Source organism: Alosa alosa, chromosome 5 (assembly GCF_017589495.1).
Source record: "Alosa alosa isolate M-15738 ecotype Scorff River chromosome 5, AALO_Geno_1.1, whole genome shotgun sequence".
NCBI lineage: Eukaryota > Metazoa > Chordata > Actinopteri > Clupeiformes > Clupeidae > Alosa > Alosa alosa.
In genome coordinates, this window is record NC_063193.1 from 3,668,832 (window position 1) to 3,691,055 (window position 22,224).

The 22,224-nt window shown below is 45.1% G+C and overlaps 1 protein-coding gene across 7 annotated transcripts in view; it reads right to left on the reverse strand.

Moving 5' to 3' along the window:
- Positions 1 to 8,833: 8,833 nt before the first annotated feature.
- The window catches only part of sema6a (sema domain, transmembrane domain (TM), and cytoplasmic domain, (semaphorin) 6A), a 72,790-nt gene continuing 59,399 nt past the window's right edge, over positions 8,834 to 22,224 (reverse strand). For all 7 annotated transcript variants that reach the window (XM_048243089.1, XM_048243095.1, XM_048243094.1 and 4 more), the window contains one exon: positions 8,834 to 13,099. In XM_048243089.1, the coding sequence (XP_048099046.1) occupies positions 11,979 to 13,099 (1,121 nt within the window). In that variant the 3' untranslated portion in view covers positions 8,834 to 11,978. The remainder of the gene's footprint in view (positions 13,100 to 22,224) is intronic.

Here is a 22,224-nt window from a genome sequence, read left to right on the forward strand (position 1 = left end):
TGTGTTTGATCAGGTCAGGGACTCCAACTGTATCTATTAAACGGAAGCACGAAGCCATCCAGCTTTTGCTGGCACCATTCCCTGAGCTAATCATTATATATTGGATACGAAATGATATCTTTACAATTATAATGCTTTATGAGGTGTTTAAATATATGTTCAAAGGACAATACACAGATTTATAAAAGTTAATTAAAGTCTCATATCGTTAACCACCTGGTACAATGTTATAAAGTCATAAACCTGTGAATTTTGAGTGTCATTTCTTGCACTGTTGGAGAGTGTCAACTGTTATCCTGCAGTTAATAATGTGATGTTTTAAATGAGTTTTGAACAGCTTCATGTAATATTATCCATTCAGTTCATCACATCCTAATGTTTTGAGTCAACACAGATCCATTCATTGTAATGCAATAGAATCGACTGCTTGGATCTACAGTATCAACATTTATTTTTACAAAATTAAATCTGAAGCATGAAACTGGCAGCATGATTCTTTAATCTTGACTTTTCAGTGCAAATGACTTATTGTAGTGTCACATGTGAGAGACTGTGCCACACTGTCTGATGTGGGACACACTGGGTCTGAGGAGTCACAAGCTAATATTTTATTCATGTCTAAATTGAGGCTGTTTTCATTTATTTAGATGTTTTTGCTGTGTGCTTTATACAGATTGAGAATAAGTTGGCTAGTAGGATGGGCTGTGTCAATCTCCACCATCTGTGAATGGAGAGAGAGAGAAAGAGAGAGAGATAGAACACTCTACTCCTTTGGGAATGGAGACCCCAGTCTAGTGAGCATGACGGCTGGCTCTGCCTTGACAATGCCAAAGGGACTCCAACCTCTTACCTCTCACAGAAAAAAAGTATGTCTGCTTCAAAATAAAAACAAACTTGTATCTTTTCTCTCAGAGAACAAAGCTGTGTCTTCTTTGTCTCTGAAGAGGAAGCAGTCTTGTTTTGTTTGTCTCCATAGAGAAAACAGACGTGTCTTACTCACCAGTCTACTAATGGTGCATGTCTTTTGTGTAGACTTCCATCTCAGTAAAGTCTGCTTTATAGAAATACAGATCAAGTCACAGTGGAATCGTTCAGGTGAAACATTAAAAAGACAACACGTAAAAAGAGAACATCCCACTCCCCTGAAAAGAAAAAGTGCATTTCTCTTCAAACACAAGAGAATGGTGCACTCTACACAGAGAATAAAATGGACCAATGTCTTCATTTTACAAACACTTCCCACAAACAGAAAATAAACATACTTATAGATTCTCCCTATCTGTATAGTAAATGGTCATAGCCCTCATTTCTCTTTAAAAGGACAAGGCAGCGCAGACACATCTAATGGATTGTGTTCTGTTATCTTCTCCTCCTTTACCTCACTCACTGTTTCCCTCACTCACCCTCATCTCTCACATGGTAAAGGTCTGGAAAATGAACATTAACATTAACATATACACTGTATACTATCTATCTATATGCCCTATAACCTATGTCTCAAGGCCAGTTTTTCCAGAGGCCAGTTTGAACTTGCTCCCCAACAGCAGGCGCTGAGTTGACTGGCGCAGGAGAAGAGATTTTGAGCAGATTCATGACTCATTGTGGTGGGAGAGCGATCTGCTTGGGGGCAGCTGGGCAGAGATGAGCTCTTACACGTATCAGAACCGGCATATTAGCATACATGGAAAATGGTGAATGTATGACAGTTAGTGGGGGATGAACATGGGAAAAGCCAGCATAGTATTTCTTGTCTCTAGGGTATATAATATGCAATAAGAGTGTGTTAATAACACACATATATGGCCCCCTTTCATTCAGTAATAGAAAACTAAATGTTTTATATAGTTATTATATCTTGCATGTTGAATAGCATCAGCTTATGCAATTTTAGCATGATATAATTAATGCTCTCATCTGATTAATCTTTGAAACTTAAGATGGTGTGATTTTTCTCAGTTGGATACAATGTGGTAACTCACACTATGTTGTAATGGGCAGGTCGAGTGCTGTGCTTACACTGTATGTCCTACTGTAACTGCTCACACTGTGAGACAGCCGACAGAAATGTCTGACTTCCAACCTGATCGGTTGGGAGCTGGAACGATGATTGTTACATTTTAAGGCATTGTGAGTCTGCTCAAACTCCACGGCAAACAACTGATCGGTCAGGAACGTGTCCTGATTATAGACTTTGTCAGGGCTGACTGAAGCAGGGCAAAAAATTGGGCCAAATGTCTTAAAGAACGATAGAAGAAACATGGATTCCCACTGGCACTAGAGGCACGATCACCTGATGTGTGTGGGTTTAATCACCACATATCTGTATCTGTATTTATGCTCTTTGTGAGTGTGTATGTGTATGTACTGCTTGCATGCACACATGAGTATGTGTGGGTGTGATTGAGAGAGAGAGAGAGAAGAAGGGATGTTGAGAGAGAGAGGGATGATAAAAGCAGGATGAAAGTTGCTGTGATGTGTGCTTTTGGCTGGGCGCACCTCCTGCTCTCCCTCCTGCTGCTGCTCTGTCTGCTTGATGAGGGAGGAGGAGAGAGGGAGAGAGAGAGAGAGAGAGGGAGAGAGAGAGAGAGAGAGAGACCACACAGCACACACACAGAGAGACCAGCCATTGCCAGTTAACAGCTGTGTAGAAAGAAAAGAGAACAGAAAGAGCCAGAGTGGAAGAGAGAGAGAAGGAAAAGGACACGTGAACAGAGGATGGAAAGAAAAAGAAAGAGATAAATATGGACAGATAGAAAGCGACAGGGAGCCCTTGGGAGAGCTTCACCTCCTTCATCTATTATGGATGTAGGGAGCGGAGAGAGGGAGCGCAGACAAGGTGCAGCTGGGGAGAGGAGAGGCCTCCGGATCCCCACACATCTCTCCAGCACACTGATTTATGTGGCGCTCTCTCCAGTCCAAACGCAACATCTCCAGCCTCCCCCTGCACACAAACTCTTTGACTTGCATCTGGCCTCTGAATACACAAAGACAAAAGACAAACCCACGCTGGGGAGTTCAGTGTGTTTTGTATGGATTCTCTATCTGAATCAAGCTGACACCGCTGGGCACTGCTGTAGGGTACAGATAGACTATGTACATATCTGTGTGATCCTCACCCACAGATGAATTTGGAGACCACAGGTACAGTCTTTTATATGAGGCCTAGGTTGCCCCACGTGAGGGTAAATAACCGGGTACTGTTCCAAGCTCACCATGGGGCTTTGGCCATGACTAGCTGTGAAGATGCACATTGTGTACACTCGGCAGAGGAAACTCCTCTTCACTGCGTGTCGGAGAGTTCTTTGCCTCCGCCTCGTCCATTAATTCCGTATAACCGGACACCCTGCGGCCGTCATCCCTTACTTATCACCCAGAAAGGAGTGTCACAGTTAGGAAATATGACCCTTAAGTTCAGTATTGGCCATTGATCCATTCGTTTAATTGTCAGATGAAACTACCTCACAGGTTCCTCCCTGCACTGGAACCTTGATATTGTGGTTGGACTGTCTGGTAGGGATGTAACGGTATGAAAATTTAATCTCACGGTTATAGTGACCAAAATTATCACGGTTTTCGGTATTATCACGGTATTTTTAAAAGTGTGTTTTAAAAATATGTTCAGAAAGCACTGATAGGCCTACACAAGCTGAAATAGTTTCAAAAAGTGTCCCGTTCACTTTTTCATGTTTAATTGGCTATGTGCTCATAGCTTAACTTACCCTACCATGACTTGGAGTTTGCTATTTCTGTTATTTGGACCCAATGAGTGAGACCAAAGTAAGTGTTCAAAATAAAACTTTAGGCTACTGTGTTCTCCTGATAACGTGAGTGGAATGGATTTAATGTGGACGCGAACATAAAAAGACGCAGAGTGGCTACATGATACAGTGCACGTTTTGCGGTGAAAATTTTCCGCCTTTTAAAATCAGGTGTAGCCTAATCCGAATCGCAGTTAAAAAATTAGACAACAGAATCAGTAGGGTACCAGTTTTGTTTCATTGTACCAGGCCTACTGTATGTCAAAAGCAGGCTCGGATGAAGCTGGGAAGGATTAAACACACGGTTTTAACACCACGGTAATCAACCGTGATAATTATGATATTTCAAAAGAAAACGGTAATTGTTATCGTCAACATTTTTATCGCGGTTTACCATTATACCGGTAATTGTTACATCCCTACTGTCTGGTGTGTGTGTGTGTGTGTGTGTGTGTGTGTGTGTGTGTGTGTGTGAGTGAGGCTGGGTGGGGGTTGCGTCGATACTACATGTCACATATGACTGATGACTCAACCTAACCTTTGCCCCTTGACATAATTGGTTGAAATGAAACTCGTTAGGCCTTCCAGCTTCTCTAAAGGCCCTGACTGACACCCACTTACCAGGGCTGTCCGTTGTCCAGACACTTGAAGAAAGATGAACAATCGGCCATGTATAAGTATCAAGGACAGATAAATATATAAGTAGCAAACGTATTCTTTTTGGGTTTATTTGTACCCTGTTAGCTCAAAATAGGATCTCCTTCCCAAATGTCTCTTTTTTAGTAGAAGCATATGGAAGATTGGGCCATAAATGATCAAAAATGCATTCACAAAGCATATTATTAGATGTAATGATGGCCCGCATGAGTAGGGTTATTTGGGACATTCACTCCAGGCTCTGGTTCTGCTTCTGTTTTTTTCTGGCAAAAAATGGATCATTGAATTTCATAAAATATTTTTGTTTCTTGTCATCTTCAATATCCTATCAATATATCAAGTCTCCTTTACTTTAAAAACATAGGGCAGAGTTTTCCGTTTAAAATTATCATGTTTTTTTATGCGATACCCTGCTCTATAATTAGGAAAGTCTGTGAATTATTCTCCAGCCCCTTCATCATACTTTCTATTACTCTGTGGTCACAGCGGGTGGAGAAATCAATCTGTGCTCAGATAGACTTTATCAGGTGCCAGCCAGGGCTTGTGGGGATGACCTTCAGTGCCTCAAGGGATTGCGGGATGCTGGAGGTCATATCTCCCACTTCAGATGAAATGGCAGACACCTGGGTCCCTCTGAGTTAAAGAAGAGCAGCACTGCTGCTGAACACAGGGGGGGTAGGGAGGTATCTCTCAGCAGCTGGGTCTCTTTACAAACACAGGTACACATACAGTACAACTCTAGTATATATACATACCTGTGTACATGAGCTGTTTTTCAACACGTTTTTTGAGGTCATTGTCACATGTTACATTGTCACAACATGATGTATCTATTTAGCACTAAGAGGAAACCCAATTCGTCTAAAATCAACAATAAGGGTTATGCTCCTACCACTGACACCAATGATAGTGTAGTGCAAACAGTAGTGCAATACCAAGCATTCTCCTTCTCCTTACTCCATATTGGAAGTCAGTGTGGCAAAAATAATGTGAAGCCATTGTCTTAATGTGTAAGAGATACATTGTGTTACTTTAACAAACACTGTCAGTGTTCACAGTGATGTAATGATGGCACTGTTGACCCTTTGGCAATTTCACTAATGTAGAACTGATACAAACACAGAGCTAAAGACCATATCTCCATCTGTTACATGAGGAGCTAGGATTCACAAAAGATGACGGGCCTTGTGATTTAACAAGGTTGTTATGTATCCAGTGTCTCCCTCCCTCCCTCACACAACATGTTCAGAAGTAGGCAAGCTCTACATAAGAGTACTGAGTACTGTAAGAGTAAAAGTACTGAGTACTGTAAGAGTACTGAGTACTGTAAGAGTAAGAGTACTGAGTACTGTAAGAATACTGAGTACTGTAAGAGTAAAAGTACTGAGTACTGTAAGAGTAAGAGTACTGTAAGAGTAAGAGTACTGAGTACTGTAAGAATACTGAGTACTGTAAGAGTACTGAGTACTGTAAGAGTAAGAGTACTGTAAGAGTAAGAGTACTGAGTACTGTAAGAATACTGAGTACTGTAAGAGTACTGAGTACTGTAAGAGTAAGAGTACTGAGTACTGTAAGAGTAAAAGTACTGAGTACTGTAAGAACACTGAGTACTGTAAGAGTACTGAAAGAGTAAGAGTATTGAGTACTGTAAGAGCACTGAGTACTGAGTAAGAATACTGAGTTCTGTAAGAGCAAGAGCACTGAGTACTGTAAGAGTAAGAGCACTGAGTACTGTAAGAGTAAAAGTACTGTATGCTTCGTTGCTTCTTCCCTAGCCTAGCAAAACTAAATGAAACAAATTGTTGGGCCTGTGACAGAATAGCCCAGGATTCTTATGAATCTTTGTTTTATTTGTAAGATCAGATCACACTACAGTTAACAGGAATTCCATGTAAGCTGTATATTGCAACAGTACAGATAGAGCTAGAACACTTCCAACTCTTTTCTACCTCATTGTTTTGTCTTTGGTCTTCCTCTCCACTTGTGCCAGACCAGACCAGACCAGGTGTTTGTCTATTTGGAAGCAAGAAAGGTGAAGAGTCAGTATTCACATGTCCTGCCATGACCAGGGTTGCAGTCAGGGTACAGAGAAAATGGATCAATCTAGATAAAAACAAGAATGTGTCGTAAAAGAAAGCTTTCTTTGTTGTTTTGCCGGAGACATTGGCTGACCTTGAAAAGGCAATAGACATAGAAATCTTTCAGCTCGAAGAGAAAGCCATTACATCGCCACAGAGGCTGCCGTGTGAAACTTGGACCAGTTACAACAGGCAGCTTTCTTTTCTCTGTCCTACACACACACACACACACACACACACACACACACACACACACACCATATATAAAATCTTGCAGATGTTTCATATAACCTCTATAAAAGAAATATAGACCCATTGGTGCCACATACTACATGTGTTCAAATATTAAAGTCAGACCATGGTAATCACAGAATGCTATGTAAAAATAGCTGTAAATGAGTTCTTGCTTTGTATGAGTTTGAGATTGACAGTGATGTAGGCATGACATAGGTATATTTTATGCAAGAGACATAGAAGCCACTTTTGTTGACTAAACGCAAAGATGTCAATGACCTGTTAATGAAGCAAGCTTTACCTAAAACAACCACAGCAAAAAACAGGAACTCATCGCTCCTCTCTTACCTCTTTCTTTCAGTTCCTCCAATCCTATAGTCTTATTTTTGACTGACATCTAGGAGGCCAAATCCATAGTTTTGAGTTTCTCCTCAGACTAATATTATTAGGGAAATGTTAGAGGTCAATGCTGAATTGCTGTAGCTTTTTAGTTAATATAAAACAAAATAATTCCATTATCATTAAGAAGATTTTTAAAAAGAAAAAAGGGCCTCTGGATAACTGGTTATTTTGGTGCATCATTAGATGGTACAGGAGTCTGCTCTTCTCGGCTCACTCTCTCAAGCCATAGGGGACTAAGACTGTGACCCACACATGTTGAGTACAGTAGCCTACACTGGCCGCTACTGTTCCCGGCCTGAACCAAGACAGAAAAAGTCACACGTCCTAAGCGGATAGGGGCCCATATGAGATTTCTGTTGCAAAAGACAGTAGGAGAAATAAGGGTCAAGGATTACGGGCCTAAGCTTGTTTTGACCACAGATTGATGAGCACTCAAAATGAGTATAGATGGTGGCCAGGGGATTAGCGGCCCTTAAGCCAGGAAAAGGCAGATTCCAACCTGGTGGGATCTGTGGGTCTGCCGTGATTGTGCTGCAGCTTGACAGAGAGCTAACAGACTTAAGCAGTGGCTTGGACCATAGAGGACAGCCACACCGTTTCAAAGCTAGCACCGTAAAAAGCTTTGTTAGGACATCTCTGATTGATAGGTCAATCCAAAGGTGCTACTGTATCAAAGACATATAAGACCCATAATCCTTAAATTAGGATGGCAATAAGATAACATTGAGCAATAAAAAATGGGTGTCATGATCGGGCTATGGGCAACAGAAACTGAAATTCTATTCATGAGTTGAATGTAATTTTTGTTTTAGCATGGATCTTATTCCAACCCTGAAAGTACATTAGCATTGATTTCCTTATTGCTGCATCAATTTCCCTCTTCAGTATTGTTCAGTACTCTAAACCCCCTCCTGGCAACAGGACAATAACGTTAGCTTTCCATATGTTTTGGCACAAGCCTCTGTGGCTACAGTGCTAGCGCAGGTGCCGTAAAATAGATGGAGGAGATTATAGCGGTCACCTTGGGTTCACACTACATTCCTTTCACAATGAAAAGGGTCTTTGTTTCTTGGTGTGAACCTTTCAAATCGAGTGCCATTTATCTGATCTGAGGACGCACTCACAAATGAGTCATAAACAAAGATCTGATGCATGATGACGGGGCAGATCAAGTGTTGTCTGTACGCAGAGGCGCTACGCCTGGGCACCTGACACACTGTGGTCACCTGAGCTTGTGAGGTGAGCTGCGCTGAGCCGTCAGACTGACACACACCTGGAGCGTCTGAGCAGGGGGACGAGCTGCGCTGAAACTCAAAACTTCCCCACTCCTGACTCACCGTGCCAGAGTGCTGGCAGGAGCTGTTGAGGCATTTCAATCTTGGCCGCCCAGTGCCTGTGGCTCCAGACCGATGCCTATCTGCACTGTTTATCCACCCTGACAGCAGAGACTCCATCCAACACACAGCACCAGCATTGCCCCTGAGCGCCTGTTTACAAAAGCTTGATGAGCCATCAGAGCGATGAAAGGAGTCCCTGAACAAAGAAACCAGGACTCTACATAATCTGAACTACACAATCAAGATAAGCTGTCTGTCATGGTTGTTAGATATCCTTTCTCTCACAAACTACCCCCTAAACACACCAACACACACAAAAACAAGCAGGATACAAAAACACTAACAGAGACAATCTACAAGAACCGAGTTGAATGATTTCATTACACCTTTTTATTTATTAAAGAGAATTTCTTTACAACATACATTTAGTTGTGAATCATATGTTAAGGAAGTGGACAGCAAGAAAAACCTGGTGACAACAATATCTTACAATCTTACAAAAAAAAATGAGGAACAAAGAAATCGTTCTGAGAACAAAAAACGATGCTTCAGTCAGACAGGCATGTGGGAAACTTGAGCTTGGACACAGCATTTGAACAGAAAGGAACTCACAACACACAACACCTATGATTGTGAGCTTTCGCTACTTTGCTTTTAGCATAGGAAATGTTCTGGTGGCCCGAGTAGCAGTTTAAAACTTGTGTCCTAAGCCTGCTCTTGAATGAAGCCTTGGGCTAAGTCTAGCAGTGCGTAGCAAGGGCTGAGACACAAGAAGGCACACCACAGAGACCTATGGTCCACTAATGGTCATCCAGACACTAGGCAGAAACGCTGCACTATCTGACTACAGTGACCATCCCCCATGGTGGAATGAACATGCCTCTATCTAAAACGAGATGCTGCACTATACAGACTGAGGACTGAGCAAGCGCATCACTGAATGAGGTCAGAAACAGGCTTGCCCCTCACTTCACAAACGCTGCAGTTGACTAACTGAGGACTAGACGCCCCCTAAGTATATCAAAGATCCGTAATGCAGCCAATGGAGTCAATACATTTGATACACATTAATCTTTCTCTGTGAACAAAACACTTGCACATATGCATGCCTCGTGACAAAGGGAGATCAGCTTCATCAGAGGCTGAGTGAAGGACTTGAAATGAATGTAGGGGGGCTGGAGAATGGCGTGGAGAATTTACAACACCGTACTTTAATTAACAACACTAACAATGTGCTGGTTTTCAATGGTGAAGAGAAGTGGTCAACACAACACTGGTCCAGGACAGGACTTATAGGATGAGACACGATTAAGTTCAAATACATAAGCCACAAACACAGTAGAAAGATATTTTTTAAAAAGGGGATTTGATATTGTCATCTTGATATGATCTCAATGCTTTACTGTCACAGGAACCAGCCTGTCTTCATCTGTCTAGAAATTGGGTTTGATGGTATACATGAGGGCCTGGGGCGAGGGAGAGTGGACGATGGGTCAGAGATATATAGAAGAGCTGGGAGGAAAGACATACATTGTAATGGGACTCGTTTCTTGTGACTGTATTATGGTGGACCATACCTACCTCCAAGGCTAAGGCCTTTTCCAAAACAACACAAAACTCTGAATACAGCAGAAATGAGAAGGTTAAGAAAAACAACAGCAACACATTGTGCTACATAAAAAAAAAAAAACACCATTAAAAATATAAATAAATAAAAAAAAAAAAACGTAAATGTGTCGACACTGTCTGAGTGGCCAAAATGAAAAGAGCAGAGCTGACTGGAGGGCATCATTGGCACAATCTGAAAGATGACCCACAGAGAGAGACCCCTACCCCTTTACCCCACCCACTCTAACCACCCACCCCACACCACTGTTATTCCAATGGGACCAGAGTTACAACAAGAACACCTACATTCTTTCACTGCTTTTTCTTTTTTAAACAAAGGGAATAATCATCATAAAATCTACAAGGGAAAACAGTTAAAAGTAAGAAATGAAAATACAAAAGAAAAAGAAAACAAAGAAAAATCACTACTCAAGGAGTGTAAGGCACAAATTTACATGTGGAAGTGAAACACAAACAGGCTATTTAACAGACCGATCAGACGTCACTGGTAACAGGTTTGTGTAGTCAGGAGGGCATAAAATAATCCATGTCAAAAACGTCCTCAACAAGCTGAGTGCTTTCAACAGCATGGCAATGAGTCCAAACAACCACACGTTCTAGTTGTCGGAGTGTGTGAGTCTGCACTTGTGTGTATGGGGGTGGAAAGGGGAGGGGAGGACAGCAAATTCCTTTGCACTTTCACATGCAAAATGTGATGCCTTGTGACACAAAAAGGGCCAGTGGTCGTCTGGAAGTGAGGTCACTGAACTCTACAGGAAGTGAGGTCATAAACCTACTCCAGGCCATAAACCCGCTTCACTGATGGCCATCCAGGAAGTGAGAGTAAAGGATGGAGTTTAAAATTCTCCATTCTTATGATTTATTCATTTGTTTGACCATCCAAACATTGAGCAAACAGGTCCATGGCTGGTCTATCTCTGGCACAGTTAAATAAATATACACCCTCATACGCAAGGGGTCAGAGCTCTCTAATGTTCACTTTCGCAAAGGCCCCAAACAGAGTTAGCGGACGTCTTCTGACAACAACAATGGAAAAGACTTGAACTGGCTCCAGTTTAATGACTTTAAATAATTTTACACTTGATTAATTAAAATAATAATTAAAAAAAGATCTCTTGAGCCTAAAAAGATTAAGTCTTTCTTTGAAAGCACTTATTAAAAATAAATACAACCAGTTATTAGTATTAACAGTCAGGTGTTATTCAGTAACCAGTACAGTAGAAAGATTTGAGACCTTCCTCAAGATGAACCCTTGATAGCTGCATCCAGTAGCTGTAACACTGACAAGTGAATTTCACAGTTCAGACTTCATTTCTTTTTTATGGTGTAAACTCAAGGCTGTTGTTCCAGTCAGAACTTGCTTGTTGTGTCCCAAGTGCTAATCTGGGCCTCTGCCCCTTCACAAATATACAACTGCTCCTCACTCACCCTCTCTGGTGTGCTTTTGGCAGACTGATCACAGAGCAGAGAGCCCAGTCACCGCGTCGGCTCTGGGCTCGATTCCCATGTGAACGTCATGGAGCGACTCTTCAATCCCACTGTTTGATGACATGATGAAGAGCGTTCCTGATGATTTCTTCAGTAGCATGTGTTGTGTCTCTCCTCCAGGAGCACCGGCGCAGTCTGCCCAGCCATGCCACACTTGTATTTATATATAGACATCTTTTTTTCTTTCTCTTTCAGAGAAGTGCTGCTTTTTACTGTACAACAATGTACAAAGTCAATAGGTTTTTTTTTTTTGTTAGAGTGCGTGTTCCCTGTTTTGCCTCTGTTGCTTTTGATTCTGTTTTTTTTTCTCCAGAGAGTGTCGCAGGGGTGAGCGAGCAGGAGGAGGGACGAGAGGACGTGGATGGCGAGGAGGTCGAGCAGAGCGGCCACGCCCATTATGTGTACGAGTCACTGCTGGGGGATTTGACTCGGGAGGAGGCGAGGGAGGCCGGGGAGGGCTTGGGCGGCACGTCGGGCTTGAAGAGCCGGGCTCCGCAGCGGGGCAGCGAGCCGTAGGACCCCCCCGCCCGCGACAGCGTGGTCATGAGGATGGAGTCCACGCGCTGGGGGGCCGGGGGAGGGGTCTCCACGCGGGAGAAGCTGTGGTTACGAGCCAGGTGCGAGGAGTTGGAGGAGTTGGTGTTGTGGCGCTTGAGCGCGGCCGAGGCCTTGAGGGCGTAGCCGCGCCGCTGCTCGTGCCCGTGCACCTCCAGCCGCTTGCCCATCTGCGGGACGGAGGGCGGCGGCACGCTGAGCGAGGCCTCACGCTGGGGCACACGCGGCGGCAGCAGCATGCCCATGCTCACGCCCCCCTCGCCGTCCTCCACCAGCGTCAGGCCGCTTGGGCACGGGCTCTTCATGGTCTTGTACTCCAGCGTGGCGCCCTGCTCATCCATTGGGCCGCCGGGCTGCTCCACGTACTCGTGCTGGTAGGCCTGCATCTGGTGCTGGGGCAGGGGCAGCACCACCACGCTGGAGATGTGGCCGGGGGAGGAGCGCAGGGGCAGGTCGGTGGGGATGAGGGTGGGGGAGCCCAGGCCGCCCAGGTCCTTGGCGCAGGCGTTGATGAGGTTCTGGTTGCGCTCCCACTCGCGGCTCCCCCTGCTGGGCTTGCGGCGCGGCTGCATGGGCGTGGCCTCCGGCGTGGGGAGGGCCGACAGGTCCAGGTGCTGGTCGGCCTTGATGAGCATCTTGCCGTTGGCCGACGTGAGGCGGCCGTTGTGCATGAGCGGCGTGAGGATGGCCTCGGCGGCGCGCGGGTCCTTGGAGCTGCCGCCCGTCTCGAAGAGCCCCGTCAGCTTGGTGACGCTGTTCATGGAGCCGCGCCGGGAGTGCGGGAGCTCCTTGTCGTGGCGCGAGGACGTCTCAAAGTGGCGCCGCCGCTGGTCACACACGCAGTAGACCACCAGGCCCGAGAAGACGGCGCCCATCACGAAGGCCAGGATCACCGCGATGGCCAGCAGGGTCACCGGCACCATCTGATCCCGCTCCTTCTGGTAGCTCTCACGGATCACACCTGCCAAAACAACAAACACACCTTTAGACATCCACCAGCAGTAAAGAACATCTGCTGGGAAAATAAATAAATAAAAATACATATTTTTTATAAACAAAATAAAATAAAATAAAATAAAATATAAGCTCTCATAATTTAGAAATAAGTCACATACACACACACGCATGCTCTGGTGAAAGATTAAATTGCTACGCCATCAGTTGACAGGAAAAAGCAGTGCTGGGGTAAGGACACATTAGTCAAGAACAGCTTGGGACTAAATGCAACACCTCTGAATAGGGAAGTACCTCTGCATAACTCGCTGATGCATGACATTTGCTAAATAAATATGCACAATATGCACCTTCTTGCTCAGATACAACTTTTCTTTTGTCAGAACATTGTTCTTCTAAGTAAATTTACCCTTTCAATAACACTGATTTCATTGAATTTGATGTAGAAAGTCACCCCAAACAGAATCAATCTGATGAAAAAAATTTAATTTATTGTTTGCAGAATATTTTGTTTTAGCCTCGTATTAGAACATTGCAGAGAACGGGAGCAGAGTACACGATCATGATAAATCTGCGTCTGAGCTAGCTTTCTAAATATTAGAAAAATTGTATATACAGTATATGAAATGGACCATTATTATTAGAAAAAGAGCTGACCATAAACCCTGACCTACAAGAGCATGCAGTGCTTTGCCTAATTGATTGCACTGGTGCAGAAGAGAGAGCTACCGAGAGGGTGGAGGGGACGGAGCGGTCAGAGAGGAGCTCACGTGGACACTGACCGCATTCAGAGAGGATTCATCATCTCTGGGACCACATTATGCTGATGGCTCCCACTGGACAAACTACTGGACACCCTCAGCTGTGCCACACAGACCCTCATTCCACAGCAGGCTAGTGCGCTTGAAACCAATGCTCCACGCTTCACATAGACAAAACAGACTTCTAATGGAAGGACGACGACTTGGGCCCTGTGCTGCGTCTGTCCGCCTTCTCTGTCGGCTGTTGAGTGCAGTCCTGCCACGTCCCACTCCCCACTTCTTTTTCTGGGAAGAGCGTCTGTCTCACCAGTGGAAGTGTCAGGCTTTTAGGAGGCGGTGGGGAGAGAGTCTTATCTGCAGTGGAGATGCTGCTGGGGTGACAGGCTGCTCTGCAAGGCCTCAGAAGGCACCAATCTGCTGGAGTTCCATGCGTCTGCTTTTTCTCTGCTGATGCACACATCAGCTCAAAGCTCCCTTCTTTCTTTCCCCTGTTTTTTTGCTCTGCCCTCATTTTTCTCAGCAAAACTTTTCTCCCTGCCTGATATACTATTTGATGTCTTGTACAGTTGTTTTTTTTCTCTCACAAAGTGCCTCTTACTCGCTCACTCCTTTCCCTTTCCATGGTAGAATCATACATTCTAATTTCAAATTGTGGTTTCTATACAACTTATTCTCTTTTTTTTTCCTACTTTGAAATTACAGCCGACTATGGAAAGTTGAGGGATTAAAGTTTTGAGTCAGATATAAATTGAACGCTGTGGGGAATTACATTCTTCAGGCGGTAGCCTGGGTGCCATCCTACCAAAAGTTCAGCTGGCGTAGAGCATGAAAAAAGCCTGACATCATGATTTAGTATTAGCCATGTGATCCTAGTTAATCCTTTTCTTTTGACCTTTTCTGGGGCTGTTCAGTATCATGCTCCTTTGCCTTTTTCTCGTCTGCTTTAAGTGAAGGGAAAGTGAGACCTTCTGACTTCTGAGCCGAAGAGAGAAATGAACAGAAGATAATGTTCTGCTGTATGTAGCCTGGATTTTAAGAGGCTCACAGTCAAATAGTTTAGAAGACTTTGAGTTGTTACTTTTTTCTGTTCTTTTCAGAATAGTTTTATCCTTTTTATTTTTCTCATCACGTGGCCTTATTTGCAGCTTACAGAATGAAAACAGAGTGCGCAGAATGAAACAGAACAGTACCATCTGGGTTTGTGCAGATACAAGCTACATCAGTATTCTTTGTCTGGATAACTGAAGAATTATAGAACAGCGCTTTTTTAACAAAATATATATTTTTAAAATGACTTTAATATCATTCCCATACATAACTTCTGAATGTCAGTAGATAGAAAAATTTGGAGATGTTTTGTTTGGACAACAAAAAAAATTACACTTGGCAAACGTCCCACTTTCAGCTGGAACTCTGATGAGAAACGAATAGTGAAAACACAGTCTGACTAGACTGCGGCCTATCAAAACACAACAACCCTTAACTTTGACTGAATAATATATAATATTCTATTTGGAAGAATTCAACTTTGAGCCAATCTACTTGAATCTACATGGAGTCATATTGAGTGCTGCCTACTGTATGCAGGGATAACAAGGGTTCTTAAGCTCTTCCCACATAATAAAGAACCTTTTTTAAGGGGCGTAGTTTCCTTCACATAGGAGTTTCCTGTCAGAGGGACAGACTAAAATGCCTTGAAGGCCCCAGCAGACCTTTGAAGATCCCTCATCTTTCATGTAGAAAGTCAATTGTTTCACGTTGTAACTTCAAAGAGGGCACGGCCATAAAAAGACTAGCTAGACCTCCAGATGAAGGATTGGCGGTCATATGCACACAGGTCAGGGAGACCTTCTTTACTTAACAAGCAAGCTCAGAAGGAGACGTCTCTCCCTCTTTTACCAGCTTTATTGCTCTGGGGGTCCTTGGCTGTTCTTGAGACCGAGGCTAGCCAGTGGTGTTTGCAGCAACATGTAGCCTTGCATGGCATTTATAAAACAGCCAAGGGAATATGAGTGGAATGTGTTCCCCTATCTGTCTGTGCTTAGAAACTTTGCAGTTCATCTGAATTTCATGAAGCATCATTCCACTTGTCACACAGACCATCTCTTCTTTTTAGATGAACGCTTAACTGCAAACACACACACACACATCCACATACAGTAGAATTCCTAAATACAGAAATCCTCACCTTGAGATGGTAAAGGTAGACACTATTATGCTGTGTGGAAGTGTAGTGGGAATACAACCCTGACCTAAAAACACATTAAGGGACACACACACACACACACACACACACACACACACCCAGCCAGCCCTTCCCACTTGCCCGCAACACCCCCCCAAATCTGTGTGTGGCAGTTTGTGGTTTGTGCCTGGCTACACTGGCAGCTTTGTCTGCGGGAGACTTCAAAGCACTCATTACTTCCCAGCCAGGCCTTTCAAGTGCAGCTAACCTCTGCCAGCATCCATTAGGGCTCTGGGCATTGTTTAAAGAGGATGGAAGAAAAAGATAAAAATGTTATCGGAGAGGGACATGTCTGGGGGTATGTGTGTTTTTGTGTGTGTGTGTGTGTGTGTGTAAGTGTGTAAGAGAGTGAGAGAGTGAGAGAGTGAGTAAGTGTGTGCACATGCAGGAAAGACTAGAAACAGAATAATGACTGATGTGCGTGAATAATCACACAGGGCTGCACATACATCACATTGTGTTTCTGCTCTCAAAGCCTTCCACTCTGAAGTGCAGCACTAACAGCCAAGTGCAAAGCCTCTCTGAGGAGATTGATGAGGAAACAGGTCACACCCCTTTCTCCCCTGCTGAAAAAAACAGCCTGACCAGCTAAAAGTGGTTTGCTGGTTGACCAGCTTGTTAACCCGCTTGTTTGACCACCCTATGATGGTTGACCTGCTAGACCAGCAAAACTCTTGCGAAAACATACCTTCAGCTGGTTTTCCCAGCTTATGATGGTAATTAAGCTGGTTTTACTTGTTGTACCACCTCAAGCTGGTCATTTTAGCTGGTGTTGGTGGTCTATAGTGCTGGTTTAACTGGCCATGCCAGCTTATGTTAGTCATTCTAGCAAACCAGCATGACCAGCTTGACAGGCTGGTCACCAGAATGACCATCTTGCACCAGCTGTATCCCACAAGACAGGCTGGTCACACCAGCATGACCAGCTTCCTCAGATGGTCACGCCAGCATATCCAGCTGGTGGCCTAACCAGCTACACCAGCAAAGACCAGCAAGAGCTGGAAGAAAACCAGCAAAGACCAACTAAAACGAGCTACCAGCATAAGCTGGTTTCTAGCTGTTTTTTTCAGCAGGGTCTGAAAGTGTTTTTCTGCAATGGTTCAAGTTCCTCTTAGCTATAAAAGAACTTTGTGCATACAGTATATTTTAGATAAAACCATATTCACTTGCCTTGATTACAAAGTGGTGTAATACCTGCATCAGTCCATTCAATGCTTACTGTATGAATGACTTTTAGACAGACAAGCAAAGAGAGAAGAGCCCAGTGGAATGTTCCAGAGCATTCCTGGAGCGTTCATAATGGGAGGATCAGGGCTACACATTTGCGTGGGCTTGTACAGACTGCCAGGGAGATGGTAGACAAAGAGATGAGACGGTGAATAATGAAGGAGCTTTTCTCATGGAGCTCACACTAATGGCTCTGCTTTCTCATGGAGCTCACACTAATGGCTCTGCTTTCTCATGGAGCTCACACTAATGGCTCTGCTTTCTCATGGAGCTCACACTAACGGCTCTGCTCTGCTTTCTCATGGAGCTCACACTAATGGCTCTGCTTTCTCATGGAGCTCACACTAATGGCTCTGCTTTCTCATGGAGCTCACACTAACGGCTCTGCTCTGCTTTCTCATGGAGCTCACACTAACGGCTCTGCTTTCTCATGGAGCTCACACTAACGGCTCTGCTCTGCTTTCTCATGGAGCTCACACTAACGGCTCTGCTTTCTCATGGAACTCACACTAACGGCTCTGCTCTGATTTCTCATGGAGCTCACACTAACGGCTCTGCTCTGCTTTCTCATGGAGCTCACACTAACGGCTCTGCTCTGCTTTCTCATGGAGCTCACACTAACGGCTCTGCTTTCTCATGGAGCTCACACTAACGGCTCTGCTCTGCTTTCTCATGGAGCTCACACTAACGGCTCTGCTTTCTCATGGAGCTCACACTAACGGCTCTGCTCTGCTTTCTCATGGAGCTCACACTAACGGCTCTGCTCTGCAGCTCTTAACCCACACGCTCGCCTTCATTCGTTTATGACATGACATTTGGCACTCATTCTCTGATGCGCTGCCCCTTAGTGTGCACCAGAAAGATGGTGCTTCAACTGGTGACCAGTCTCACAGAAGGTGTGTGTGCGTGTGCGTGTGTGTGTGTGTGTGTGTGTGTGTGTGTGAGAGAAAGATGGAAAGTTTTTGTGTGTGTGTGTGTGTGTGTGTGTGTGTGTGTGTGTGTGTGTGTGTGTGTGTGTGTGTGTGTGTGTGTGTGTGTGTGTGTGGTGTGCACGCGCGTGACTAAGTGTCCCAGTTCCACCATTTAGTGTGATCCATCCACAGCCTCGTGATTGAGGTCACGTATGTGAATGTGGGAGAAGCGTGGATGAGGGTGGTTGGATTGCGCGCGCGGCGTTATGGCACAGAGTGCTTCATTCTCACTTAAGATGGATTTGCATTTCACACCCATCCCCAACATCCCTCAGACGGCGGGCAGAGAGTGTGTGTGCCCAATGAGACGGCACTAACACAGCTACGACTCATCCTCCATCCTCCAACCAGTCAGAAACATTTCACCAGCCCACTGGGCGCAATCTCCACCAGCATTATGGCCAGGCACAAAAAACAACAACACACACACACACACACACCATATGTTCCAGTGCAAGCCAGTCGTAATGTGCACTGAGAGGTGAAGTGAGGGCAAAGGTTAGGGGGTGAGGTCTGAATGCTCTTTTGTTGCACTGGGAGCAACAAACACTATAGCGGGATGATCCACAGGACAGTTTCCAGCTGTTTAACTCGGGCTTAACAGACCAGAAGACCCTGAAGAGAGTCAGCCACAGACCTTGCTGTCATTTTGACAACCCCACAATGATGCTGTCAGGCTGGCGCTCAACTCCCAGACTTCTAAAAGACTCCCACAAGGTTATAAAAAAAGAGATGAAATTTGCCGTGAAGTCAAAAGTAACTGCATGGATTAGCAAGCGTAACGGAGCCATTAATTAAAATCTCATTATCAAACTCACTATGGGCTCTCCAGTTATGGCCAAGAACATTAAGGGGAACAAAGCCTGTGCCACCCCTCCGAGTGGCGCGGCTGACCCTGTAGGAGCGGCTATCTAATAGGACTCTCTGCTAAATGCTCCCTGTGACCAGTTTTACATCAAAGCCATGCAGGACAGGAGCTCAAATCTCCGTTTGTAACTCCCCCATACTGTATGCTGGCGGCCCATAAAGCACCGGCCTCACTGGGTTTCCTCAGGCACCTGCACTTACTGTCAGCCACACAGCCCTGAGTTACCCATGAATCCTCAGCCAGGATGGAGCACAGAACAATGCAGACCCAGCAGACCAGAGAGATGGAGAGACAGAGCGAGTGAGAGAGAGAGAGAGTGAGAGAGAGAGAGAGAGCGAGAGAAAGAAATGAAGAGAAAGAGAGAGCTAGCGTGTTAAGAGCGAGGGAGGGAGAGGTGGGATAACGTCCACCCCTGCCCATCTCTCCCTCTTTTGGCTGCTCTCTCTCTCTCTCTTTCTTCACATTTCTTTTGTAATTGAACCTATAAATAAGAGACACAAACACAGATGTGTACAGGCTGGAAAGGAAGGGCCAGGGTTGGGGGTATGGGGGGGTGGGGGTAACACAATTCAGTTCTGAGACACGCGCGAGCGCTGGAGAGGGGGTTAGAGATATGGCCTCCATTCCAGGGAGGAGAGGGGCTAGAGAGGATGCTCCATAAAGTATGGTTAGTAATTCGCTTGCACTACACACAGTAAAGGTACAGCCTTGGAATGTTCCATCTGTGAAGATGAAAGGGTCTGGAGGAGGAGAAGGAGGCTTGTCACAATGGCAGCAGATGGTGATGGGAGGTGGAATGAGCAGGGGGGAGGGTTAGAGAGGTGCAATCTCACACTGAGAGATGGAGCAGAGACACAACACAAGAAGAACACAAGCCCCCAATGTACTGCAAAAAAAGAAAAATAAGGAATCAGGCCCAGCAGCACACGCACATGCATGCACATGTCCCTCTCTTTCCCTCTGTCTCAGTCACAGCATCGCACGCATACAGTATGTGCATGCAATTAGACACATGCACGCAAGTAGACACATACACAGGCCTACAATATACACACTCGCTCTTAATGTCTGGGGATGTAGCAATGGCCAAACCATCCACCCTTGACAAATACAGTACTGCAATCAAATTCACCATGTTGCACATACTGTTGTCCTTATGCTCCAGTGTGTGACTGCAGTGTTGCCACTCAGCTTCACAAACAGCATGGAACCAGATCCAATCTGAGCCGTCAGGAAGCATTTGACTCTGCGCTGTTTTAAGCCTCAATAAAGCAAGGAAGTCCCTAAAAAGGACGTGTAAACCACTAACAATCAATTAAAGGGTTCACACCCACTATGCCTACACTCTCATTTTTCTCTCGCTCGCTCTCTTTCTCACCCACTCATTTATTTTTATTTCACTCATTCTCTCTCTCTCTCTCACTCACTTAGGCACCCGGGTTCTCTCGCTGAATTGATCACTAATTCATTCACTCTGTTGTTGTTTTTTTTTTTTCCCAGTACATTGTTGACAAACTCCAGCAAGCAGATCAACAGGGCAAAACACGAGGGTCAAACAAGAGCAGAGGAAATGAGCAGAGGAGGGGTGGAGATCCGCCCGGAGAGGAGAGGATGGAGCAGGCAGAGGGCTGAGAGACAGGAAGGGAGGGGAAGGGAAGACAAAAGACTGGAGAAAAGAGAGAACATGAGAGAGCAAGAAGATGAGGAGAAAAGAGGAGGGAAAAGAGGAAAGGGAGACAAGGAGACCATGGAAAGAACAGAAGAGAGAGTGAAGGAGAAGAGAGAGGCTCAGAAGCGAGTGCTTGGTGGGGGAGTCCATGAGAGTGCCGTTAGCTGACGCAACAGAAAAGCAGAACGCTGCAAACAAGGAGTAGAGGTGAGCTCAGTGAGAAGCAGCACAGGTGTGCAGCACAGGTGGGCTAGCAGCAGAGCAGTGGCCCATACAGCTGCTCCCCTGCAGCCATGCAACACAGCAACACACACAGCAACACACACAGCAACACACACAGCAACACACACAGCAAGAGACAAAGCACCAGTCCACACACACAGCAACATAGACAACATGAGACAAGGCACCAGTCCACACACAGACACACAGCAACACAGACAACATGAGACAAAGCACCAGTCCACACACACACACACAGCAGAGCGCCAGAGCTCAGAGCTCTCTAAAAACTGTGAACTGAAAACTGAAAACAAGCGGCATGTCAGAGTAAAAGGAACATAAAGTCAAACACAGGAAATAAACAGAAGGCCAAAAAGAAGCTGCTGTTTTGTCATGTGGGCCAGTTGCCTGTGCCGGTGCAACGCTGGGGACTGCCACAGACACAGGCAAGCAGCACTGTGAAGCCTCACGCATTAACAACCTCTGCCACCATTGTGTCTGTCCAGTTCATGGGTGCATGTGCTTCCAGTGACCAGACACGCTCCCCACTGCTGCTCCACCACACACATCGGCTCACCCACTGACCCATCTATCTGTCCGCCTATCCGTCCACCCATCTATCCGTCCACCCATCTATCCGTGATAGTGAGGCAGCTGAGCTGCCAATAGCTTAGAGGGTCATTGTCTCCTTGTGCAGACCCTCTAAACACTGTGCTGTTATTTACATGCTAACAGTATTAGTCTCCCATTAACATACAGATCACCCACCTTATTGACTGATGATCAATTTCAGCTTAGGCTGCTGTTCTCCCTATTGACTCAGGCTAACGATGTGTTTCTCGATGACATGGAAGCAGGTTTAATGGAATCTCTAATGGTTATCCTCCTTTTAATACATGCTCGAAGGTCACTTCCTGAGCGATGAAGATTTGTTTCATTCAAGGGTCTTTGTACAGCAAGGCTAAGATGACCTTGACATGGCAAGAGTGACCATACAGCTAAAGGGGAAAAAACGTAGGTATTCAATGTCATCGTTGTGACCGTGTTGGTGATTAAATTGCGGAGACCGCCTTCTGCCGAAATAACCGCAGCAGCCATCTTCCTCGCTCGGACAGTAACAGCCCCAATATTATCCCGTCCCAGAGGACATTACAGACTGGTGTTTAATA